We start from the raw sequence: 25,931 nt of genomic DNA on the forward strand, positions 1-25,931 counted from the left end.
GAATAAGACTTCAAAAACATGGCAGAATGTTTTTGAGCTAGTTACTGTATTGCAAAAGGGAGCGTGAAGAATTTTGAAGAGTTTGAAGCATCAAAGAACCAACAGGTTTTCCAGACCTGCTTAAACATACAGGTCTGGAATGACTGTGCTGCCATTTATAAGAAAAATATCCACTACTGTTCAGTTCACAGCCTGGTGAACAGAAAAATAATGCTGGAGCCAGGGAATACAAGAAGGAAGAACTTATCCGCTTTCTTATTGCTCCTGAGCTCAGAGGCCAGACAAATCACCAGCAGCTAACAGCTGTAAAGCAGTCAGCAGCAGTAGCCATACACGGATTGGAAATTGTGTGCTAGGTCTCAGCAAGATCAAATTGTCAGTGGTCTGAGTAGGGAAGGCATGAACAAGCAAACTCAGAGTTACTGCTGGGCCTGGCTCTGAGCTCCTTTCCAGTTAAGGGTAAAGTTACTGTAAGCTTAAAACCAAGGCAAAAGACTGAGCTAAGACTTGGCTTAATGTTTAATAAACTGCATAGACAAGCTTAAACAAGACATAAGTACCACTGGCTGCTTTCTTCATGCATACTGCAGTCAACTGTGTACCTTTCACAACCTTGAACTGTCCCCGAGCCCTGCAGTAACATCATTAGCATAAAAGAAACTTTCCACCTACCAGTCTTGCCACTCACTGAGGATGGTTTCCCCTCTTTACCATCCTTCACAGGTATGACAGTGACCTCGTACTCCGTGCCAGGTTTCAGGCCTAAAAAGAACAAAAGGGAGCATTACCAACAAGTAGGAAGGACAGTATTTTTTCTTAAACAAATCTATTTTGTTTAGTCTACCCAATTCTAAGTTTACAGCAGAGATCAAAGTAAAACGTGGATTTCTATCTGAACTTCCATTCAGCTTGAGAATGCCTTGGTAGCACTCCAGCCTTGCCATTAGGGTCTACATTGACTACAGCAAGTGAGGACTTCTCTAACATCTGTATTCCCAGCTCTGAAACAGAATATGCTCTATTTCTAACAAGGACAGAATTAAAGCTGAATGCCTTTAAACCTGTTATCCATAGGGCACAGAAACTTTCTCCTTGTGGAGGTACCTGTTATTATGGTATAGGGGAATCCCAGTAGATCTTACTCTGGCCTACAGTGCTCAGAAGGTAAAGGAGAACACTTGAGAGAAAAGAACTGCCTCAGGACCATGACCAAAATCAATCACTCCTACCACTTCTCCCTGTCTTTCCCCAGTTTGGAATAGTCACAAGTACTCACCAGTCATGATGTGTCTGCTCTTGGGGTCACTGCTTTTGGGCACCACAACCTGCTTCTCATCCATCTCCACCAGGGATCTGAACTTCAGCTTGTAATAATCCACATCTGTTGGTGGGTTCTCCCACTCCACTTCTAGGGAGTGCTCCATCTCCTCCGTCATCCAGATGGCACTAAGTGCTGATGGGACTGGAAAGGACAAAGCAGTGTGCCAGGAGGAAGCAGCATCAGAAGGTGACTATAAGGTCCTCCTCCCTCCCCAGTTGCCTGCTCTTAGACCTGAGACATTTTCCTCAGCCAAACTGAAGACCTACATCAGTACAGTACAATAAGTATTTAAAAAGGCTTAGTTTTATCCATGATAACATGCCAACTCAAGAGCTTTCTGTCTCTCAGCTCCCACCTATTGTGCTATAAAAAAAAAAAAAAAAAAAAGTCAAAACAACCCAACTTTTCACTTTTGGCCAAGGGCAGCCAGCCAGCACGCTATCAGCTGCTAATAAAATAGCATTTCATTTCTAGAGAGACTGCTTCAAATACAGTCTTTCCACATGCAACCTCCTGTTCTCAGTAACATCAGGTTCATTCAGTCCTGGAAAGAGACTATGAGGAAAACTTGCTGCTGCAGGCATGTTTGGCAGATGAGTACACAGAAATGACGTCCTCCCTACTTTGAAGTCCCTTCTTCAACTAAACTAGTCAAACAGTACGCTAGTCTTAATAACATGCTGCCTTTTTGCATGCTTTCATTGCTGCTCCTTGCAGCGGGCAACATCATGGATTCCCTGAAATTCAGAGGTGTCAATGCCAGCTGGACAAGATAGAAGGAGAGAGAGGAAATTTGCAATACTTTCAGCTCCAGCAACACAGATCTAGAGACAGATTCTCTAGAAGAGAACAACAGAAAACTGTGACTGGGATTGGGAAGAGAAACTGCTCTTCAGCATTCAGACAGGATGCTGAAGACCTGCAAAGTCAAACCATTTGTTCTAGTTGCTTGAAACTAAATTTAAAGATCTACAGGGCTTGACTCTGAAGAAAAAGACTGTCAGGTCCTACCTGTGCTTGCTTCTAGATGCTTGAGCTCACTGGTAATCCCCTTCTTTACATGGTGAAGTGTGACATTGTATGTGGTGCTGGGGTGGAGACCCACAATCTCATAGCTGAGCTGCTCTTTGGGCACATGAACTTGTTTCACCAACATCTCATGTTCTGCTGGGTAATAGCTAATGAGATAATTATCCACATCAATCATTTGATCCCAGCTGACAGTCAGCGAGTCCTCTGTGGTGTTCAGCAAGCGCAGGTTCTGGGGAGCAAGCACTAGAAGAGAAAGAAAGCATCCATCTGTAGAGCAAACATTCACCTCCTTGTCTGTCTGAATGAGAAAGTCACTATTTAATTATTCCTTTTATGGACTGGAAAATAATTCCTGGGCTGTACAAAACCCAGGAGATGTGCAGAGAAGCTCCTGGCCTTAAGTGAAAGGGATCATCACAGACACCACTGATTCACTTCGAGGTGAATTAGGAGGATGGGTAGCTGTGGGACGTGCCAGAAATCCGTCTTGCATTCTGCTTGCGCTCATCAATCTCTCCCCATCTGGCAGCTTCACCTCCAGAAGGAGACTGAGGCCCTAATGGCCTAAGTGAGCAAGAAACAAGCAGCACATTTATAGACTGAGTGCTGGGCTGAGAGCGTACACAGCGCTCATCAGGATCCCTGCTCTGCTGGGAGCAGCCAGGAGTCCCTCTGTGTTTTCCTTCCTGTTTTTCTGATTATGGCATCAAACACAGACTTCTTGATTAAACTAATATTGTGCTGAGATACCAAACCACTTTTTTTCCCCCCCCCCCCCCCACCCCTTTTTTTTTTAAAGGATACCCTCATTTTAAACTGCTCTTTTATTCACCTTCAAATATCCCACAGCAGTATTTTGGAGTGGTCAGTAAACAAAAAGTCTCAGAAGAGCACAAGTCAATACCTCCTGTTCAACGTGTCTTTGTCCTCTGCTTCTCCTTTGCAAGGATTTGCAAGGCATTAATTATACTGTTGCAAGCTTGACAGTAAAATCTAGATGTTCAGACATTCCAGTTACCATGGCAATGTACAAGATACATCATTTCATGATCTGAGACATACACAAAAACAGTGCTCAGTTTAAGTGTCCCAGGATGCAGAAATCTACTCCCAATGGGAACAGAAAGGGCAATTTGACAACTATCGGAGAGGAGCGCTTGGCTACAGACACTAACATGAGAACCACTTGACTCCCGACTTAAAATAAGCAGGAATGGAGGCATCGTGCTCAAGAACAGCAAAATGGATTACACAGCATGTATTAGCTCTGCAGCACTTGCTCACTCGCATATTCAGAGACCAGAAACTGCTTTCACAGGCTGTAAAAAGAAGGCGTCATGTAAGGAAGATAACGCAGCCAGCCCCTTGAAGAGGGGCTCTCCACCTTTATAAAGCTGCTGTCTCTTGAGCAGCAAATTCTGGTCTATTGAAAGGAGAGAAGAATGCTGAAGCCATGGAGAAAAGTCTCTAGTGCAGAAGGGGTAGAAAGAGTGAAGTTTTCATGCAGAGCACTCGTTTGGGTGAAGAATTTGAGCTGGTAATCTGTATAAAAGGTGACAGGTCTAAGCAGACAGGTCAAGTCTGAGAGGTGAAGGATGACAAGGAGCATTAAAGACCTGCCAGTAAGGTCACTGCACACCCCTGCTGAACACCAGCTGCTGCGCAGTGTGCAGCTGTTACTTACCTCTCCTTCCCGAGGAGCTGTGAAATATTAGACTAAGCAGTGATGTGCTGAGAAAGAAAAGTGGCTTCCAGGGCAAAAGACTGAGTGCTAAGGCCTGGAGAATCACCTTGTGGTTATAGGGAGATTATAGTTTTTTCAGAACTGGCACCGAGACACCCAGCATTAAGCAAAGACTGCTGGATGCAGGCGAGCTCAGTCCAGCCTTCTCAGGCAAATGCCACCACCTTGTAACAATACATCAGGGTAAGAAAGTCTCCTAAAAACCTCATTTCAAAGGGTGGCTATTTAAACACTCTCTATATATATTGTCTAACATTTTACCAAGTCAACTACCTTACCGACAAGCAGCACACACTGCAGCAAGCATGATTTTACCTTTTATTGTCTCACTTGTACATCAAGGAACAGATTCTGGTTCCCTCTTTAACTACAGGGTCTGTAGACAGCTTTGCTCTCTCCTTCAGCTGCTACACATAGGTAGGTTTGTGCTTTAACCTGTGTTTTCTCCTTTCCCTGATTCAGAAATGTTTTCCAGGCAATTCTTGAGGATATGGACCACTCAGCAGTCCTTGAGTGCAATCCCAGCAGGAACTTGGAGAGAAACATGGTGACTCCAGGCTTGGCTTGCCTATGGGATTAGCCCAGTTGTCAGGGAGGGAAAAAGGGAAACTCAGAATGAAAGAAAGGAGGCAGAAATAACTCACAAGCTTGTCTTACCCTGGGAGCAGTCAGGGCCAAAGAAGCCCTCATGGCAGTAGCACTCTCCTGTGTCACAAAACCCGTTGCCACTGCAGTCCCCAGGACATCGCTTCTCACTGCAGTCCTCTCCGGTGAACTCCTCATAGCACTGGCAGACCCCTCTGGCCGTGTCACAGATCCCATTGCCACTGCAGTTCTCTGGACAGAGCTGCTGGCTGCAATCCTCACCAAAATAAGGCTCATCACAGACACACTTCCCACCATCGCAGCGCCCACGGCCGTGGCAGTGGCAGGTGGGGCGGGAGCAGTCGCTGCCCTCCCAGCCCTCGGAGCACTTACAGCTGCAGGTCTCGTAGAGGAACGTCCCGTGGCCACTGCAGGGAGAGATGCCTGCCCAGAGCACCAGGATGGCACGCAGGTGAAAGAAAAAAAAAGGGAAAAAAATAGGAACATGAGCAATGAGAAGGTGTGTTCAAGGCCACTAAAGGGAAAGACATCACACGGCCTCCCCGCCCCTCATCCAAAAAGTGACCAGCTCCGCTCTTGCCTTTCCCAGTGCATTTGTCCAGAGTCAGCAGCAGTGTAGATTCCACAGACACACCAAACAATAAATTAGAAAGCTTTTCACAGCCTCTAACCTCAGTCTTCCTGATTGTAACTGAAGCTCACAACTGTTACTATAAAGATGGAGAGCACATTATTCCCATCTGCTATAAGTCTGGGTTTTTTTGTTTGTTTGTTTGTTTTCCATGTATTCAAGGACTTAGCACTTCTCCATGTACCCATTCCTCAAACAACACCAGTTTGTTAAATCCTTTCTTATAGGCTGTGCTGTATAAGCCTGGGATTGCAGGCAGAGCCAGTGGCTGCCACAAAACATCAGCACCAGAAACTCTGCTCTTCTTTTAGTCAGGTATCAAGGAAGAAATAAAGCTAACAGTTCTCAGCAAGTGCAAAACTCTGGAGGCAGAAATGAGAAAGGAAAGACAGTAACAAAAAGGGCCTCCATCTTCTATTCTCCCCTACCCCAAAATTCCTCCATTGAATCCTCCCATCTACATCAGCTCTGCTGGGAGATGCCTGGAGAGATTTCCCTTGCACTGGTTTCAGAAGTGGTGCATACTACTGCACTTTGGGACCTTCAGATTTCTTTTCACATCACAGAACCCCGAGCACCACTCCATCTGCAGGACTCAAGCATTTCACTCCCAGGGAACCTCCATAACCCCTTACAGATGGATTCCAGTCCCCAGATCTGAGGTAAACAGGCTATATGGGGGAGAAAAAAACAGATACTGCAATTGTTAGGTACCTTGGCTTCCCCCACAGCACTTCTGAGGGCTGCAGACTCCTCTCAGCTCTGCCACTTCTTTCTCCAGCTTCTCCATCCTCTCAAGCAGACCTTTGATGTGGGCCAGAGTTTCACAGTCCCCTTTGGGTGCGTGCACACGGATGTTGTGCCTGAAGATGATATTCTGCTCTTCGTTTTCCTCAGCCTCCCCAGGATCTAGCTGCACCTCACTGTTGTCCACATGCTGCAATGGATCTGCCTCCACCTTGATCTGGGAGGACGTTGGCAGGTCAATCTTGTACGAGTGGCTGAAGGATATTCTTTGACCATTGCTGGTGCAGTTGTCAGATGCAGGAAGTTGAGCAGCAGATGTCTGAACAGCACAACACAGCAATACCCCAACTGGGAAGGCAAACCAGCTCTGGAAATCCATCCAGCAGGTTTTCAGAGGAAGCACTGATCCCTCAAATGGCACAGCTACTTTCAAGAAGAAGAAAAATGTAAGAAATGTGGTCATAAAGCTGGGTTTCATGACTTTTTTTTGAAGACAACTTCTCTACTTTGTCCTGATTCAGTACTAGGTTGGTCAGCACCTTGGAAAGAGTCATGCTGGATGAATTAGAAGCAAAAGGGCTTCTAGAACTCCTGACTAGGAGCTTTAAACTTGCAATTCTCAAATGACACTTAATATCATAGTCCTCTGCAATTATTAATTACACCATAGCTCTTCTCATCCCCCTGCAGTTACAACAGCCACGGAATCAGTTTCCTAGCTGTGATCCAGATTACCAATTGGCAGGCCATGGTGAGTGATCTCCAGCAGCACCTCAGCTTGCACGGTTTTCAAGTAGAAGCTTGACAACTATGGTGATGCTGTGTCCATGAAAAATTCAGAGAACTGTCATTTATCTTTCATTACAACAAGTAGAGCACTTCCTGAGGTCAGCTAAGGGCAGTGGGAACACAGAACAGCTTTCACTGGCATAAAATACACGACTGCTTGCAGCTGGAAAATGACTCATGCCAATCTGCACCGCAGTGTCAGACATGCATGTCCTTCTCCCGACAGCCTGTGGTTCTCCAGACGCGCCAGGTTCAGCACAGGGCCTGACAGCACAGCACCTGACACAGTGCCAGCCCTAGTCTTAGAGTCCCCATCTCTGCCTCTGCCTGCTGGAGACAGAAAAAAGGTTTCTGTGGAGCTGAGGACACCTGGTTCGGAGCCTCACCTCACGCCATTAAGTCTCTCAAAATGCTCACTTTTGGTACAACCGTCCTGACAGACATCTGAACTGGCTACCTGCAGCTTCAAGCTCCCATGTTGATTACCTCTGACTTAGTCCGTCACTTCAAAAAGGCCCTTTAGATTATTGGTTTTTAGCTGTGGGACTCAAATGATGCATGAAATGAAACCCAGCCTCCTCACCCAGTATAGTACATAGCCTACACCGTTACCTGCACTGGGGGAATTTAAACATTTCCTCCATTTAAATTGACTTGTTAGGAATTTGTGTACCTGAACACTGGCTCTGCTTGGGGAACCTGAACTTTATTTTGCTTTGACTCAATATCTGATGTGTTATCTCAGCAATGGCAAGGTTCATTTAGAAGCTACTAGAGCAGCTCTGTGAATACGTGGTGAGGATAAGCTGTAAACCCATTTGTTTTCCTGTACTTTTACTTCAAAAATATTATTTCTTTCCTACCCCACAGATATAAATAAAAAGAGCTTTTTTCAGGCTGGTTAAATATCAGAACTAAGACTTAAAAATAAATACTACTGTTGAACTGCATTGACATTTAAAAGTCAAAAGTGAAGCCCAAAGATTTAGGTTAAAGTCTGCAGGTAAAGTCTTCAGCAAGAACAAAACTGCTTGCTGTAAAACTTTTACGTTGTTAACCGCAGAAGAATTTTGGACTTCAGAAAGGAATACTTTCTGCACAAGAATGACAGGAAGGGAGAAACTGAACAAACAGAGGGTGGAAGGATAAACTATAAAATTAGAAATCTAAATTTATTTGTTAGCTTATTCCACCTTACAAACTGAATTTTGGCATTAATGGTGTCAGTCTGTACAGAAGGTGCTATACTTGGTTAAAAGCTTTGAATTTCATCTCACAGGATGCAAAACCAAAATGCCACCATATGCAACTTACTAAGCAGTCATGTTATTCATTGCAAAAGCAGAAAAAAAAAAAAAAAAAACTTTAAGTGCTAAATTAGGTAGTGCGACAGCTAGAAAACATTTGGCCAATATGTATCCATAGTAACAGCACATCTGAATCCAGATAATAGCGATCCCCCAGATAATACTTTTTGAAGTAACAGCAGACTCCACTCCTAAACAACCCTACAAAACACTAGGTTTTCAGCTCCTCTGCTGTTCCAATTATAATTATGTTTCTGAAAGTCACACGGTCCTCAATTATGATAAAAACAAGCTGTTTCTGTGAAATATCCCTGTATCTGCCTTCCAAAACTTTGGAAAAATCACTACCGCTTGGTCCACATCCACCATTGTACAGGAAGGTCTTCTTCATGCTCAGAAACATGAGGCTTTGGTTGCTAAAAACAGACCAAAACACCACCACCATCATATTATGTTTGTAGACCACTGTAGCACTACCTCATCTCCCTCCAAGCAAAATCACTGACATCCAACAAAACAGAGTATGGATTTCAAGGTTGTGTTCATTTTTCTGTCTTATATGAATTAAATACTATAAAGGCATTACCCCTGCTTCTCATTCCCAAGAAGCAGTTTGTTTTGTTACTTTTTTTCCCCTCCATTCAGCACATATTTACTACATTTAACTTACTGTTAGAGAAAAGGAGGGTGGAGAAAGGGTATGTTGCCCTGCTGAGGCAGGGCTTCTTCCCTACCTCCTTATCCTTTATTTCCAGACCTCTGGACATGAGGCCCTGCACCCAATCCCCCCCCCCCAGCACACACAGAATCCCTTCTCTCAGCACGGAGTTCTGAATACCAGCCGAGGTTACATCATGTCATTACTAATTAGGGCTTCCTGAAAGCCACAAACTGATCTCAGATTTTCCTGGGGCTGGAGATCATTCAAGAGGAAAAACTCCTGAACGTAAGCATTTCTGTTAAGCATAATGAAAGAGGAGGACAGCTATTTTGGCTTCATTATCATGTAATAAAGAGATTTTCCCCTGCTGTTAAGAAGAGTGGGTTTAACTGACTCGTTGTGGAGAACATCATGTCATATATGTAACTAGTGATAATCGGAGTCTAAGGAATGGAAGAATTTAGCAAGGAATGCCTAGCAGTCAGACCTAATAGGCTACAGAATATTCTCCCAGGGGACAGAAGAAAAAGGGACAGAAGAAGCTCTGCTCACATCTTTTTAACTTTCATAGAGGAAAGCACGGGATAACCAAAGCTGGAGAGAACCAACTGTACTTCTGAGGAAGACTTCAACGATCTAACTCTGTAAGCCTTTTTCCACCCTAGAGGTCAGTGCTTGAGGGTTTGGGGTACAGACCTTTGCAGTATGAACTTCTGGGGGCAATACATGACTGGATGCTGGTCCAGTCAAGGCAGGAGTTGATAAAGACCCAGGTGTGAATACTAGCAACGTGTCACCCAGGTGATGTGGATGGAGATGGGACAGAGGAGAGAGAGCGTGTAGTCAGCGGAGAAAGGACATGCAGGTCCAGGACAGCCCTGGAGTTGCAGAAGCAAGAGAGAGGCAGAAACAAATAATAAGATCAAGGACTGAGCAATGTGGGGAACTAACCATGCTGGAGGATGCTTAAAGAACTGTCCCCAGAAGAGAAGACCACAGAGAAATAAAACCAATGTTACCAGGGACCAGGAGGCCTAGCCCATCAGCAGAAGGAATGTGTACGTATGGACACAGCAAGAGTTATGCAAAGCAACACTAAAAGCAATATGAATTAAAGCTGAAGGAAAACAGCCAGAAAAAAAAAAAAAAAAAAAAAAAAAAGGAGCCATGGGCTGAGACCTGAGCTTTGTAAGTATCAAGGGCCAGTATATCAGGCTATTTTTTGTGCACAGCATTTTGCAAGCTTGAGCTAGAACAGAAGCTGCCAAGTTGTACCACAGTACTGGAAACACAGGAGGTGGCAGTTTCCTAACTGCTGAGTTAGAAAAGTGGGAACATCTAACCATCCTAAAGCCAGGGGAGGTTTCCTGAGGAACACAAGAGGAGTAACAGATACTCTGTTACGCAAATTCCTTTGTGATGTCTGATAAGCAAGGTGTACTAACTCTTCATATGGGAGTGACAGATTGCTTCCAAAATGGTACATGCTTGTTAGAAGAGAGGCTTAACAGCGTTTTCACATTTGTTGGTTAGGATAAATGTTCATTTTGTAATAAATGCATATTTTGTAACAAATTATCTAGCTCTCTTCTTTTAAATCAGTAGTCTCCTGCTTAAGGCAGTTGGTTTTTCGTGAAGCAAATCTTTGTTTTGTTGCATGTAAAGTTCAAAAATGTTGTAACACCTGTATTTAATCAATTTTACTTATCCACAGAATGTCTTTTTTTTTTTTTAATATGTATAACCAGTATAAATAATAAAGTGGTATTACTGTGGAAACAGTAGTCTATTTCATTTTACGTGGTAAAGACTTTCTACTGACTTCCACCATGGAGTCTGTGAAAAGGTACACTAGAAAGCACAGAAAGAGATTTTGGGTGAGAGAATTCCAAGCAATCATTAAGAGTGTTTGTTGCAATTGTAAATGGGATCAAATTCCAGAAAGACCTGTTGAATGAAAGGGCTTTTAAAACAAATGCTATCACACAGAAATGAGAGCCAAAAATGGAAATTGCCAGGAACAAGCATTCTAAAATAACCAATGTGTAGGTTAAAGCCTGCCTCCAATAAAGCCAATGGCAAAACTCCCATTTCCTTCAGCAGGTTTCATACCGCTGGAAGAGACCACCTGTTAAACCTTAATCCCTTCAGCCAGGAGCGACACGAAGTACTGCTCCATACGCTACAGGTCTTGCAGTAATAATACATCCCCGTAACATCGGATTGTTGGTGTTTGTGTAAGGCTTTTAAACCCTTAGTGGGCATGTACTACAGATGGATTTTTCATTCAGAAACAACAACAAGAATGTCAGAGGTTAAAAAGTAAAATAAAACACTTCTCTTACCTTTCAAGTACTTTCAGATGCCCGTTACAGAGCCCTTCTGAAGCATCCGCAACTTGCAGAGCCAATCTGGGCAAGCTGAAAGCTCACTGAGATCTCTGCCCAGCCCAGCTGCAAACCACTCCACTGCTCCCTGCGGTGAATTTAAGTCCCCATGCTCCAAGTTAAAGGAACCAATAAGGTCTCTGGGTGTTTCCTTCCTACATACTGCCTGGGGAACTGCCTCAGGGGGTTGGGAGGGATCCCCCACTCAGTGTCAGTCTATCCTACCAGCAGAAAGAAGCTCATCCTATTCCTTTCATGCTCCACCTCACACAGAAAGCCCTTCCAGACCCGTACATGTGGCAGAAAACACCTCAACACTGCTCTGAAGACCCATATGTTCAAAGGCAATTTTGAAGAATGAAAGGTGTGAAATTCACGTATATTCAACACCAAGAGCAAAAGCATAACACTTTTTAAAAACAGCAGTACTTAAATAAAAATCACAATTATCACAGGATAATAGGAGGGTTGGAATGGACCTTAGAGATCATCTGGTTCTACCCCTTCTGCCATGGGCAGGGCCACCTCCCACCAGACAAGGTAGCCCAAAGCCCCATCCAGCCTGGCCTTCAACACTGTAGCCCCAGGGATGGGGCATCCACAGCTTCCCTGGGCAGCCTGTGCCAGTGCCTCACTGTCCTCTGAGTGAAGAATTTCCCTTATTACTAAGGTACCCAGAAGATAATCGTAAGCATCTTTATTATACAGACATGTTTTTAGATAAAAATCTATCCAAGGACTCTGACCAGTTGCTTTACTTCTCTGTAAGCAGAAACTGTCCATAAAAAGCTCAAGATGGTAAGGACTATCTATACACATGAAAATTTTAGCCATGACTGGACAGGGTGTGAAGTAAAACACATTTTCTTGCATTAAACACCATAAACTCACCAGGAAGCTTTGCACTTTCTCCAAACCGTAACCCCAGGCAGTGACTAGCTCCAACACACACCCCATACAGAAAGCCCACCAAAAAGGCCCAAAACTCAAAGCCTTTGGTACTCTTCATCCTTCTTTGGCAGACCCTTCCCAAACCCACTCACACGGCAGCTCTGCACTTTCTCTCTCTCTAGACCCTAACCTTAGACAGAGTTCAGCTCCAACAAACATCCCAAATAGGAATCCCACCAGAAAGGGCCTAAAACTCAAAGCTTTGGGTACACCTCAGCCTTCTTTGGAAGATCCTTCTTAACTCCCCTCACATAGGATCTATGTGCATTCTCTCTCTCCAAACCCTAATGTTAACCCAAACCCTAGACACTGACCAGCTCCGAAACCCACCCACACAAAGCTCCACAACACATTTACCACCCAAGAATCCCACAAAAAAGGGCCCACAACTCAAAGCTTCTGGCATACCTCAACCTTCTTTGGGAGGCCCTTTCCAACCCCTCTGACATGCGGGCCCTGCACTTTTCTCTCTCCAACCACTAACCCAAATTCTTATTTGAACGATAACCCAGTCCCTAACCCTAGACAGTGACCAGCTCCAACACACATCCCACCTAGCAATCCCACACAACTCAAACCTTCTGCTACTCCTCAACCTTCTTTGGCAGACCCTTCTCAACATGGTATTCTTTCAAGGGACCTCATTTTCCAACCTCCACAGCTTGTTAGGTGCTTATTGCACTGTTTGATGCTATAGAGAAACTTGAGAAAGGCTTTAACTTTGGATGAAATAATGATTCTCCTTCTCCTGCTTACCTACTAAATAAGTGAATATGTGGTCTAATATACAAATGCCCTTTGATCACATCTGGCTCCTTGATTAATTTTCACTGCCTATATAGTACAGATTGATTTTACCAGCTCGGAAAGATGCAGAAATAGGAAATTATACACATTATCAACAAGGAATAAATCTTGAATCTTTCTCCCTGCAAACACCAGAAACCTGTTTCCTTGCCAGTCACACGTCTTCCCTCTATGCCAGTTTAATTCTCTGTGTAACATATATTAGTGGTATCAGCTGAGCACAGGACAAAAAAGTTTGGGTCAGTTAACAGGTTGGCTGGCAAGGCAGCCAGAAACTGAGCAGGCTGTAGAGAATTAACCACTTAAGCAGCTTCAAAAATGGCCTCTTTTCACTGGTTGCTATCACCTGCATCATCAGTCTAGGTGGGAAAGTTACTGTGAAATTTATTGCTGCGGCCAACTGCAGGGTGGCTAAAAAAATTAGGCAGCTTTAGTCTGCCAAGCTGGCCATTTCTTCCAGATCGTGCTGAAAGGGCCCATATAATGCAGCCAGCACCTAATATGTGAGAGACAGACTACGAGCAGCATGATAAACTGTGAAGGAATCCACTCTTTCATGTGATTTTTCTGCTGAACCTAGCAAACTCATATGAACTGAAAATGTACTCAAAAATTATGAATTCAACATTGAAGTCTTAATGGATGTTCTGCCTAAAATCCGGACACAGACTTGTTTTAAACACTGCCCAGCTGAAGTCCCACTTGTTAAAACAGGATGGTTTCTCTAATGAAACAATACGGCACTTAAGCAGAACAACAGAAGCAGAACATTCCAGACTATTGGAGGCCCTGACTGTTCAATTTTGTCCACAAAATGATGGAACTTCACCCAAATTCATGAGCTGAAAGAAAAAGAAAAGGCAACATACTGTTACAAATTCAGGAATAAACCCAGGACATAAGCAAGCAGATGCAGAAACTCTTTTAAAAACGTGATAGGCAAAACAGCTATGTTGCTTTTTTATTATTATTTTTTCCTGGAAAATGATCCCATATGTGGTGCATGCTTCAGTGTCACTGCATCACATTTTCCTGATGGAACTCTCCCCCTGGTCATTTCTACAAACTTTCCTCTTCCAACCTCTGATCCTTCTGGAAGACAGATCCAGAGGTTTTTGTGGAAGCTACCCATTCACCCTAATGAAGGAGGTATTATAGAGGCTGACATCTGCACTGGCATATAAAACACAACCCTCTGAAGTGGCTTGGGTTCTTTATTTTTTCCACCCACAAAAGCAGAGGAAATTGTTTCACTATAGGAGAGACTGAGCACAGATCCCAGCCACCGCTGCTGGCGTCCACCTCTTCCACCTCTCCAAACCCCTGCACTGCTCTCGCCTCAGGGAGCAGCTACAGCCGACATCCAGAACTCTCCACAGTGCAACTCCTTCGTATTGCTGTGAGTTTTCAGCCGGACACGCCACGCTTTAAACTTCCTTCCCCTCCCAGGCACCCCTGAGGCTGTCGATCCGGGTGGACAGCACCGCGTGCGGGGGCTGCGGGCGGGCTTCCCGTCAGGGCGAGGCCGGGCAGCCACCGCTAGTGGCGCTCGTGGGGGCCCAGGCGCGGTGCCGAGAAGATGGCGGCGGCCGCGCTGTGCTGGGCGCTGCGGGCGGCTCGGCAGGTCAGCGCCACGGGCAGACCCCGGCCGCCGCCCCGGCCGCCTCGGGGAGGAGGAGGCGGCGGGCACGGAGCCCGTGGGGCTCCGGTGGAAGCACCTGAGAACAACTCGGGGCGGGGGGGGTGGGGTTAGTGTAAGGTTATTTGTGTGTGCTGCATGATAAATTCCGCGCTGGTTTTTGCGAACTAAAAATGCGCAACGTGCGAAATGTCTTAGGAGCTGCACTGCGAGAAAGGAGTTAGGAAAAGTCCGACAAATACGAGTTTATGGGAGTAATTCATACCTGAACTGGGCAAGTAAGTAAAACGACTGTGTGTGTTTTTTTTTTGTTTTTTTTTTTTTTGTTTTTGTTTTTTAAATTAGGTTCTCCCCTCACCATGCACAAGACAAGTGCGGAGCTACTTCGTGGACTGGAGGATGCTGCGTGATGTCAAGAGGAGGAAGCTGGCGTACGAGTACGCTGACGAGCGGCTGCGGATCAATGCCATCCGAAAGAACACCATCTTGCCCAAGGAGCTGCAGGTACTGGGCAGCTGCCCCTCAGCTGGGCCCTGCGGGGCACACTGTGAGTGCTCCCATGGCTGTTAGTGCCGCTGTGGGCACTGCGTTTAAAAACTGACCAGCTGGGGCAGGTGATAACAGGGCATGCTCCTGGCTTTGTTGGCATCTTACACCAGTGCTTCTCATGGAAGCAGTAGCTGTAACACCACATACAACGAAAGCTCAACTCCTCAGTTATCAGTTACATGCCTTTGGAAAGCTATTATCCATGATGGTGTATTATAGGGTTACTTTTATAGTTGCCTAAGTAAACTTAGGCTTTTGGCTCTTGTATTTATTGAGAAACTCAAAAGCCTGATCCTGCTAAAGCCACCTATTTTATTTAAAATTGGTAATTTTAACTTTTTGCATGAGCTAGAAGCACATAAAATTTGCATCAGATCTGGGCATTAGATGTTTTTAGAAGTATACATATTCACTGCCCTGCAGTCAGCCTTCCTTAGAAAGTATTAGGAATATTTTCAAGTGTTTGAAATACTCTTAAAACATTAATGTACATATTTGGTCTGATCATACCTAGTTGTGGGGATATCCTTCCATTCTTAAAAGTCCTGGGAGAGAAAGTATTGTGAATCTGCTTTTATGTACTGATGTTACCGTCTTCTTGGTAAGTCTAGTTTGTGTTGAATGTTCTCCTGAGGGTGAAGGGGCAGATTGCAACTGGCTTTGTTTTTGGTATTCCTCGGCTGCTTTTGTCACCTTTTGAAGTCACAGTTGTAGCAGCAGTTAGAATGAAACAAAAACCCCAGGCAAGTACCTTTTACCTTCTCTACAAAATGTTATTTGGACTCCAAAATTTAACATCTTAAAAGAAGCTGTGAGTTCTCTGAAAGCGTAGGCTGCTTTCTTAATAAAAATCCTAGGAATTAAATAAGCTAAAAAAATACTGCAAGTGTTTGGACCTACTAGATAAATTGTACGTATACAGACATATACACAAGTAAGGTGCATGATGGGACATCAAAAGCAGTAACTGCAGAATGTTCCAAGACAAAAAGTCCTGCTGACCTTGCCTTTACTGAAGTTGCAAGTCACATGGCTGCTCTCTTGATCCTGTCCTCTTTTGAAGGGGAGATAGCCTTACAAGATAGCCTGACATTATTGCTTTTCAGCACTCCCGCAACATAATGGGAGTTCTTGTAGTCCAGCATCAGACTACCAAGGTTTCCTACCATAGGATTCTTTAAGCCCTTCTGTCCTTAAAAATTTAGCATATTAAGAGTGCTACAGTTAAGACACCTAACCTCAAGCATCTTCTTTTAGACTGCATTTCCTGGCTGAACATACTTGTTCTGAAATTCCAGTTGCTGCGACCTGGTGCTTTCTGAAAACTATTTTTGCTCTCTTGCACAGAGAAAAAACTTTCTTAAGCCTTCTTATTAGAACAGAGACTTTGATTTGTCCTTCTCTGCCTGTAGCACCTGTTGAAGCGTGAAATCCCTTTTATTGACATCAAAGTATATTACACAGGAATACAGTTAATAAGAAATGGATTTAAATTCAACTTAAAGGACTAGCCCACCCTATTTTTACTTGGTTTGAGGTTGTTCAGTTTGTTTCAGCTTTTACTTTTGGCTTCAGATTGTTCAGTTTGTAGTAAGTTTAAATTTTAGGCCTCCACATAGATCATTTTACATTCACTGTTAGGATGCCCAGAAGGAAGGGCAGGAGGAAGTTACTATCAAAAGGTCAAGCATACTCATGAGGTAATTTAGCTTGTGGTGATACCTATTTTACAGCTCAGCTTTGAGGTCTGGAAATAAGACCTCATATTCCCAGGGAACATAGTTAAACTCTACTGTGGTCTTCTGTTCTAGGAAGTGGCTGATAAAGAGATTGCTGCATTGCCTCGGGACAGCTGCCCTGTGAGAATCCGAAACAGGTGTGTCCTGACATCCCGCCCTCGGGGGGTGAAGAGGCGTTGGAGGCTAAGCAGAATCATTTTCCGCCATTTTGCTGACCATGCTCAGATGTCTGGGATACAGAGGGCCATGTGGTAGATCACTGCATGGATTTACATTCAGGCAGAAAACACACAAGCTCAGTTTGTGCGTTCAAGACTGTCCTGCGTATGAGCCCAGCATCAAACTGATACAGAAGGAAGACGAGCCATGCTAATTCATCAAATGCATTTACTAGATTGTGGCCGGTATGCTGCTTTTTGTCAATCAGCTGATACCTGCACTAAGCTGGTCTGTGTGAAAGGCAGTTTTACTATGAGGAGAAAAATCAATGATTGTTACAGAATTAATCTGTGGTTTGTGATATGGGCAACATCAGAAATAAAGACATACAGCATAGGCTCATTTAAGCACTTTTTTTTGTCACCATACGACTGTGTTCACGATGGTAATTTGGGTAAAAGCATAAGTGAAACTGCGGAACAGGGCAAAGTAGTATTCCACCATGAACAAGGAGCATGAACTGAAAAATAAAACATGACCTTAGGTTTAGATACCTATGCAAACTTAATACATGTACAAACAGACAAAGACTGGATAAAGGACCTATTAGAAACTACAACATGCTAATATTCCTCTCCTACTTACAGTGCAGATCTTGGTCCAGTTCTTTAATTACAAAGTAGCAATTAAGTCCAGACCACAATAGGAGAGTAATGGCTTGATTAATTTGGCAGGTAACATCAAATAAATTTGTCCTCAGGAAAGACATGAGAAGGAAGCAGGAAGGAAACAACAACCCCAACCAAGCCTGCTGCTAAGTTCATGTTTGCCATGTACTCTTCTTCAAAGCAGGGCAATAAAGAGGAAATGGCTACTCTGTCCCTTGCAGTAGCAGGGAGAGGCTGCAATTAAATAGGCCAACTCGTACTACCATCAGATGGAAGACATAGGCAGCATGTTAAGAGCAACCCATCACCTTCACTTTTGTCAAATTTGGGAGCATAAGCTATCTTAATATACTACTTTGTTACCTTAAAATTCCTCAAAGTTGATAGGAGATAATGAAGCTTGGCTCTTTTCATTATATACTGCTAGAGCCAGGGTGAACTCACTAGCTAGCATCAGCAGCTCACTGCTCTCCTGCGACTGATGCCATCTCAAAGACACCCCAAGGAGGTCAGAATTAGCACAGAGGCTTAAGAGCTGTTTTCATTTTCAAAAGCCGTAAGAGGTTAAACAGGCAGTAATTAATTTCTAACTAATCGTTCAATTTTAATACCACATCATAAACATCTTTTTTTTTTTTTTCCCTGTAATAGCAAGTGCACTGTCTTGAGATAGTGGTTCAACTTTCTTCAGCATTTATCGCATTTTACTGTTCAACATGCTTTCCCACATGGAATCAGAAAACCCACCCCGGCAGTTAGCATGACATTAGTCCCAATAACCAGACGGGTACCATTGTCACTTGCAACAGAGAGGCCTTGACCCGTCTTAGTTTAGGATTCCTTTTCTTTTACATTCTGTTCTCAGTTTCAGAAAAGACTCCACTCATCTAAGATGCTTTTTCAGGGAGGGGTAAGGATTTACCTACACTCCACTCTTCAGGAGATGGTGAGCCACTTGACTGAAGGAAACGCTTTATAAGCTATTTTATTTAAATATTTTCTCCAACCTGAAATGGAAAATGACTGTCTTTGCTTGGAAGAAGGTTGTGTAAACAATGATCTTTGCAGCACAGTGAGTCTCACATGGAAGATCAATATTAAGGCGGCCCTTAGAGTACTTTCAAATATCCATTGGAATGTCTCCTTTGGATTGCTTTTCTCTGCTTTCAACCCAGGCCTTGTTGATGGTGCGCTTCATTTCATCATCCCCTTCTGCATACATCTTTTTTAAAAGGTTCATAAGCCCTTCACTAGGATCTGAGGTGTCATAGGCAGCCTTCCTGCAAGATGGATACATACAAGAATGAGACATATCTAACAATCTCTGCAAAAACCAAACACTAGTATTTGTTAGAAACATCTCAGTAACAAGATCTTGCTTTGGCAAAGTCTTAGACTGTGTAAGTCTTCAGTCACAACTGTCACCACATAAAGAGAGAATCATTAAGGGTCCACTCAGAGTAAGTGCAAGCCCACTTCGAGCTGTCCCATTAAGGATAACAGGAAGCATTTTGCAATGAACATGATCCTTGAAGCACCACTCAGAATTAATTGTACAGAGCAGGACCCGAACATAACAGACCCAGAACGTGCTAAGGTAGTTATTAGCATAGCTGCATAGCATTACCTGAAAAACATGGAGATGACAATAAAACAGCAGAGGGTGCAAGTTAACCAAGTATGGGGCTAGCTAACAGCCTCAAAGTCCTGAGTGCTTTCAGAAAGTAATTTGTCATACTGTAAATCTCCAAGCCTTTGAATATGGCAGCAATATTAGTCCTGATAGGCTGGGCAGCATATGGTATTTCTCTGCACAAGACATTAAATAAAATGACCCACTCCTTCCAGCAATGTGTATCAGCAGTCTAACCACCTTCTCCTGATCTCCAGTGGTGTTTTTTTTTGGAATGGGAAAATAGTTTTGCTCTGGTTAGCTAGGACTAGTCAGTTTAAGCAAGTCATCCTACAGAGATACACAAAGTGATCAGTCACTGGCAGGCCTCAGTGTCTCAAAAGTGAGTGCTTGCAGGCTTCAAGGTGGATATACACACTTTTGGATGAAAATGTGTTTATTGTAAAACAATATAGAAGTATTAGATATAAAGATTTGTATTTAGATATGTTTTAAAAAGTATCCTGTCTGCAGGTGTCTCCTGCTGTAGTTTACTACCCTTTCATATCCAACACCTAGGCTGCATCTAGGATTGCTCCCAAGCACTTGAAGCAAAGTAATCTAAATTCTGATCCAGGTAAGCAAAAACCTGTTTTGTCAGAAGGATACTGTTTTTTTTGTGCAGGCACTTCAAACACACATGAAAAACGTAATTATTTTGACCAGCATAGCTGCAGGGAATATATACTTAGCTTAAAAACAGTCAATCTCACTAGAGCAGTTCTTGAAAGGAATGCAGCCAGCGAGATATAACTGACTCTTTATCTGGTTAATTATCTCTAGCACTTTCACTGCAGGTCTTATCTACCCCATTTCCAATGATACAACATGCGTCGTTAGCAATAAATCAGTAGAAGAGTGGCAGACAGCTGACAGCTGCTCAAAGTGCACCTCCCTCCACAAAAAAAAAGAGGGCACTAAAAGTGCACCAAAAAATAATAATATATAGACTAACCTCATGATTCTCAAATACCTTATGCGCTTATCCCCAGAGCAGCAGTTCTCAGTTTGACTACACAGGCAAGAGAAGAGTTGAAATGCACTGTCCTAAAGCAATTTGGGAAACAAGTAACAGAAGATGAAACAGAGGAGTGCAGAGACACTTACTCTTTCTCTTTGCTTTCTTTTTCCACTTGAGTAAGACATTCCCATTTTTCCTCCCGCTTCTTCTTACACATCACAAGGACTGTGTCCGTCTTTATCTATATGGAGAACAGCAAGACATGAGTTTAGAATACTTAACAAAAGGATAATAGTTACAATCACAATGAATAAGATGAGCTTATGACATAAGCCTCTTTCTATCCCTGCAAATTCCTGAAACGTTTATTTCTGCTATTGATTTTAGGTAATATACAGAAGTTAACAGTATCTGTTCAGCCTCAGGGCACCAAGTCATAACCTCACTGTGGAGGGATCAGATGGCATGATTGATACAATACTAGCACAGTACTACAATACTGACACTATAGCATAGTACTGGTTCTATGGCAGAGAAGAACATGCAGTGCTGTAAAAGCACCATTCAGTAATTTCATTATTCAGTATTCAGGATTGTCTGGTGACTATATTTACAGGAGTTTTTAGAATACCATGTTTTGGTAGATGCTTTCCCAACTAATTTCTCCAAGGGTAAGTAACTAGTTTAAGGGCATTGCTTAATCTTGCAGTATGTCTGCAAGTTAAAAGCAAAGCCTGTTTAATTGCAACCCTGACCTCAATTTTACAAAACCTCTGCATGCCACAGCAAACAAAGTTCTGCTTGAGCTTTGGCTTCATTCAGAAAGCAAAACGACCACCGCTTGTTTTCGCACCATATTAAAAATCACTGGCACATCACTCTCACTTATTTCAGTTGTTTTAATTTTACACTAGTCTAGTTTTAGAGCCATTTCAAATTGAACTATTATTTAGTTCAATAATGGGCTTTGGTTCAAAGGTGCTACACGTAGCAGAGTAATGACAGTATTACCAGTTGCAGTCATCAGCAGTGAAACATTGCTAGTGTCGAATGCTGAGCAATGCACCCCTAAGAAAGCCAGAGCAAGTTTTAGACAGTTTTGGGCATTATACCTCTTTAAGCTACCCACGGTTTCAGTTTGCTGTCAGGCTTCCAGTCTACTCTAAAATTGCACAGAATGCAAATAGATGCTTAGTGGAATTTTCTGCTTAATTATTTCTCAAAGCCTATTGGAAAGCTATTTTAAAAAGTCTATAGTATCTATTCATGATCTTTTGGGGGAGAAGCCCACGGTCTCCAGAGATCGATTCGACAATTGTGACAACTACAGATTATTACGGATCGCGTTCACAGGCGAGGCACTATAGATAAATGGTTAGACACTTCATAGACTGAAGGTTAGCACTGAACCTCTTAAACTAGTCAACAAACATGGTCCTGCGTAAGGGGCCTAAAGATCTGTAACAGATGGGATGCACTGACCTTCCTAGAGCTGCCTTCCACAGAGATGGGTTTCAGGAGGTTGTTGAAGGTCATGGTGTAGTTCTTCCCATTCAGATTCTTAACTAGAAGATCAAACGACCTGGAACCAGAAGGTGGGGGAGGGAAGGCATAAAAAAATATTCCAGCTGGTGGAAGATTGTTCTACCCTGCCACCAAAAACAGTGTCTGAAAGCCCTTTAGCAGGTTTATTTCTTGGGCACTTCACCTGGTTTGAATTAATACTCAAGGCTTCCAAATCTTCAATTGGCTTTAATACTGATTACTGAAAAGGACCTCCTCAAACTTTACAACAAATCTTTGGGGTTCTTTCCATCTCATTGGCCTCCTACAGCCTTGGAAAGGCAGATTTATTTAGTCAATATTTCAGTCCTATCACCATCAAAGAACAGGGCTAACACTATGCTTAACGGTATGTGCTAAGTAAATAAATAGAAGGGGGAAGAGGGAGACGCATTGGGCATGACTGATCTAGAATGGCTCTCAACAAAACACATTCCTGCATTGCAAGTAACTTTCTTCAACAGTGCTCTCCTTGCGGCATGGTGCAACAAGATCAACTCACCTCTCTGTGAAATTCACCTGCACATTCTCAGCTGGGAGCTTCTGAACTCCATTTAAAGAGATGTAAATCTTAATAAACTTATCTGACTGATCCCAACCTGCAAGTGAAAAAGATGAAGATCTAGCTTCCGTCCATAAACTTCACACATTCCATACTAATATCCCCACAATGATCACAACCTATGCCATGTTAAAACAATCTTCAGAGAAACAAGGAATAGACGTGAATTAGACAGGAGTAATTCCAGAGCAAAAGGAGGTCCTCACACATAGCCCTGTTCCTTAACTTCTCTAAATTCCCTGAAAAGCCATGTATCAGCTCAGGTAAAAGGACAGCAACCCTGTCTGCGTAGGGGGGAGTCAGAGGTAGAGGTCTGGTTTTGCTGCAGTTTCCATGACCCAGTTTTCCCCTGCACAGCAACTATCTTGAGCAATTCCTTCTCCTTTCACCTATATGACAAGCAGAGAAGCCAAAGCTCACTCTTTAATTCTTACTAAGTGTTAGGCAATGGAAAAATACTAGCTGGTACACCAGGGACCATTAGGACATTCCACCAGTACAGAACAACTATCACACCGGCAGAATTAACATGTACCATGTACAGCACAGTAAGCACGCAGAAGCTTTTAAAGCAAGGTCTCCAGTATGAAATTAACATTTTTGAAAACTTCTCTGTAGCACTAAATGGTAACCGTAACTCACACTAATGCCACCTAGGCTTCTCTTCACGGAGATGCCTAAGCTGTAAAAGCATTAAGAAAACTAAACCTACCATAATTGTTTATTTTCACCGTGTACCCTCCCAGTGATGACTTTTCTTCTTCTACCACATCTTTTGGTTTTGGTAGAGGCTGATTCTTGATTTCTAGCTCTAGCTTGTGCTTTTCTGTCACCAGCACATCGCGAAGCCGCTTCCTCATGGCTTTCGTAAGCAATTCTTTAACCTCTTCCAAATCTTTCTGCAACTGGTTTGCAAACAAGAGATCACAACACGCATGAGTTACACCCTCCTTTTTAATCCAGGTTCACTGCTGAGCTCTTCCATTTACAGCACCTCCAAGCCTACCCGCTGCAGCAGCCTCAGACTTCCCAGCTCAGCGGCTGCCCACCCCTCCGTGGTGCTCCTCTCCCCTCGCCCACCCATATTTCAACTTCCCCACGCCGCTGCCCCCGCGGGTGCCCTCTCCCCGTGCTCAGAGCCGCGGCCCGGCCTCGCGGCGGCTCGGCACGCCCGGGGCCCGCGGCTGGCGGGGGGATGGAGGCGCCCGCTCACCTCCTCGCGCGCGGCGGCCATGTCGCGAGCGGTGCTGCGCGTCGCTGCGCCTCCCTAGCGGCGGCTCCGCGGCCCCTCTGGAACCTTCCGGCCTCCCGCCCCGCGGAAATGGCGTCTGCTGCCTCCTCCTCTTCCTCCCGGAGCCCACCACCGCCTTCCGCCGGCCGAGCGGAACGGGAGGGGCGCGGGCATGGCGGCCGTTAGTGGCCGTTAGCGGCCGTTAGCGGCCGTTAGCTGCGCCCTGAGGCAGCGCCTCGGCGGTAGCTGAGGGGAGGGCTCCTCGCCTCAGGCTGCGGTCAGCACGGCTGCGAAGCGACCCAAACGGGCTTTTTCCGATCGTTGGAATCTTTCTGGGTACCCCGCCGTGGGCAAGGGGAGCTTTGATGACAGACGGCGCTCTTGTGGAGTGGCTTGGAATGGCTTTCCTGAGTTATTTCTACCGGAGGTGCTCAAAGGGAAAAGTATTCCGAAATGTGTCTCACCGCCGTTACTGAGTCAGTGTACTAAAATTAATAATACTAAAATGTATTCCCAGGGCTCATTCAAGCACTGAGATTTCCCAGAGGAAGAAAAATAAAATGCATTGGCAATCTTTCAGTGGTGGAAAGATTGTGAGTGGAAGAGTCAGCGTTTTCTCCAGGTGTCTTACAAAAGACGGAGCCCGAGGCAGGATACACAGGATACAGCCACTCTGTGTTTGAAAAGCAACTTTCTGTAAATGAAAGGGTGCCAGATAATATCTAATTTATGAAACTGAGGAATGTCAGTTCGCTTGTTGATTTTTTTTTTTTTTTTCCTCTTCTAAAGTGGCCATCCAGGAGTTAATCTGTAGAGGGTTTTTTTTTTTTTTTTTTGCAAAGGCACAGAGGAAAGACTAGATCCCATTAAGATAAGAAAATCATGGAAAACCCAAAGCCAAGGACTGGTTTTTCAAGGCTGAATTCCACAAATCAGTTTGAACAGACATCGTACTGAAGCGTTTGACATAACCCTCTGGTCCAGTGCTTCAGAAACTGTTAGTAACTAACTGAGGAGCTGTAATAACCCGCTCTGTGGTCATGTTTAACGTTCCTAGTACTGAGCTTCAGCTTGCAGATTTTCAGCCACAGTATTTGAAGCTGGGTCAGTTGGTTTTATCTGGAAAAATGTAATATGGTCGTGCTTATTAATGGGTTTCTGTTTCTTGATGGCTCCTCCTGCCCCCTGCTTCTCTTCCTTCAGGCATGCTGCCCATTTCTCTTGCAAACATGGGCATAAGGGCAGCATGAAGTCCTTAACAGCCACTCCTGTTTCCCCACTGCTATATATAAACAACTTTTAGGAAAAGTGTATTTTCTAGTGTGTTCTCTCTGCTGGAGACTCAGAGCAGTGTTTGGAAAGCAGTGCCCAGGTGACCTGTTAGCTTTCTAGCACAGTGCCTGTCCATCGGATTCCCGTGGTACAGGTTACCCGTGTGCACAGGTACACCATACTGCCAGCTGGGAATTAGCTGGGGAACATACACGTTCCGGACAGTTAGTCTGCGGAGCCAGTGTCCTAGCACAGCAGTGCTGCTTGAAAATAACCAAGTGGAGTGAACTGTACCAGAAAACCCAACTCAACAATTTGCTATTGCAAACAGATTTAAGCTGTTCCTTAAGTGCCTTATGAAAATAAGCACCCTATTCCCATTTTGTTTGCATTTCCATTTATTTTACAAGGCATCGTTCACACAATGATAACAAGGTACTGATCCAAACAATTCTGTAACAATTAAAAAAGTAAACATTTGTTGTGACCATGTACATTAAATTGCACTTTTAATAACAAGCATTACACTTATATTTCTGTATTATACTTTATATAATACATGGATTTGTTACACAAGAACTGGCAGTACTAAGCTGTTCTCAGTTAAAAGTCTCACAGCACTATAATGCTCTTTTTTTCCCCAAGTTTATCTAGTAAAGTATATTTTACAAACTAGGGCCATAACCAGATAATGAATGCAACTACAAACCTGGAAAATGTAATTATTAATCAGCATGTTGAACCTGCTCTCTATTTTCAGTGTGCTGAAGTGAAGCCACCTGGAATGGCAGACAGTGCTCTGGATCAGAATCATAATTGATTAGACCCTTTTCTGCTTTGCCATCTTTTCCCTGTTTAAATAAGCCAGAGACTCCTCTTACACGGGCAAACAATAGTTCCCAAAGCTCAAGAGAGCTCCTGGTAGTTTTGAAG

The 25,931-nt window shown here is 43.8% G+C and overlaps 3 protein-coding genes across 7 annotated transcripts in view; 1 reads left to right on the plus strand and 2 right to left on the minus strand.

Moving 5' to 3' along the window:
* Positions 1-23,533, minus strand: part of TNN (tenascin N) — a 36,714-nt gene extending 13,181 nt beyond the window's left edge. The window contains exons 1-8 of one of the 5 annotated variants that reach the window (XM_035332543.1): positions 23,522-23,533; positions 19,611-19,616; positions 11,184-11,278; positions 6,049-6,504; positions 4,755-5,126; positions 2,333-2,596; positions 1,277-1,462; positions 673-762 (exon numbers count right to left, since the gene is read on the minus strand). In XM_035332543.1, coding sequence (XP_035188434.1) covers positions 673-762; positions 1,277-1,462; positions 2,333-2,596; positions 4,755-5,126; positions 6,049-6,460 — 1,324 coding nt within the window. In that variant the 5' untranslated portion in view covers positions 6,461-6,504; positions 11,184-11,278; positions 19,611-19,616; positions 23,522-23,533. Of the gene's footprint in view, positions 1-672; positions 763-1,276; positions 1,463-2,332; positions 2,597-4,754; positions 5,127-6,048; positions 6,508-9,534; positions 9,717-11,183; positions 11,459-19,610; positions 19,617-23,521 lie in introns of those variants that run through there. The other 4 variants (XM_035332546.1, XM_035332544.1, XM_035332542.1 and 1 more) reach the window with 4 other exon arrangements.
* MRPS14 (mitochondrial ribosomal protein S14) lies at positions 14,467-17,465 on the plus strand. Its single transcript, XM_035332561.1, has 3 exons — positions 14,467-14,607; positions 14,968-15,126; positions 16,983-17,465. Exons 1-3 carry the CDS (start codon positions 14,563-14,565, stop codon positions 17,163-17,165), a joined length of 387 nt encoding a protein of 128 aa, XP_035188452.1. The 5' UTR covers positions 14,467-14,562; the 3' UTR covers positions 17,166-17,465.
* On the minus strand, positions 17,469-23,862 carry CACYBP (calcyclin binding protein). Its single transcript, XM_035332559.1, has 6 exons — positions 23,709-23,862; positions 23,208-23,400; positions 22,436-22,532; positions 21,853-21,952; positions 20,517-20,611; positions 17,469-19,017 (listed from the first exon to the last, which is right to left on the minus strand). The coding sequence occupies exons 1-6, from the start codon at positions 23,727-23,729 to the stop codon at positions 18,858-18,860; spliced, it is 666 nt and encodes a 221-aa protein (XP_035188450.1). The 5' UTR covers positions 23,730-23,862; the 3' UTR covers positions 17,469-18,857.
* Between the last annotated feature and the right edge of the window lie 2,069 nt (positions 23,863-25,931).

The sequence above is a fragment of the Oxyura jamaicensis genome, chromosome 8 (assembly GCF_011077185.1).
Source record: "Oxyura jamaicensis isolate SHBP4307 breed ruddy duck chromosome 8, BPBGC_Ojam_1.0, whole genome shotgun sequence".
Lineage (NCBI taxonomy): Eukaryota > Metazoa > Chordata > Aves > Anseriformes > Anatidae > Oxyura > Oxyura jamaicensis.

Excerpts from the sequence above, each read along its gene's own strand:
- MRPS14 (XM_035332561.1), top strand. The coding sequence starts at position 14,563 with ATGGCGGCGGCCGCGCTGTGCTGGGCGCTGCGGGCGGCTCGGCAG. Across the intron at positions 14,608-14,967 it reads CGCTGCGGGCGGCTCGGCAG|GTTCTCCCCTCACCATGCAC; the intron begins GTCAGCGCCACG and ends TTTTTAAATTAG. Across the intron at positions 15,127-16,982 it reads TCTTGCCCAAGGAGCTGCAG|GAAGTGGCTGATAAAGAGAT; the intron begins GTACTGGGCAGC and ends CTTCTGTTCTAG.
- CACYBP (XM_035332559.1), bottom strand. The coding sequence starts at position 23,729 with ATGGCCGCCGCGCGCGAGGAG. Across the intron at positions 21,953-22,435 it reads CAGGTGAATTTCACAGAGAG|GTCGTTTGATCTTCTAGTTA; the intron begins GTGAGTTGATCT and ends TTCTGGTTCCAG. Across the intron at positions 19,018-20,516 it reads AAAGAAAGCAAAGAGAAAGA|GAAGGCTGCCTATGACACCT; the intron begins GTAAGTGTCTCT and ends TCCATCTTGCAG.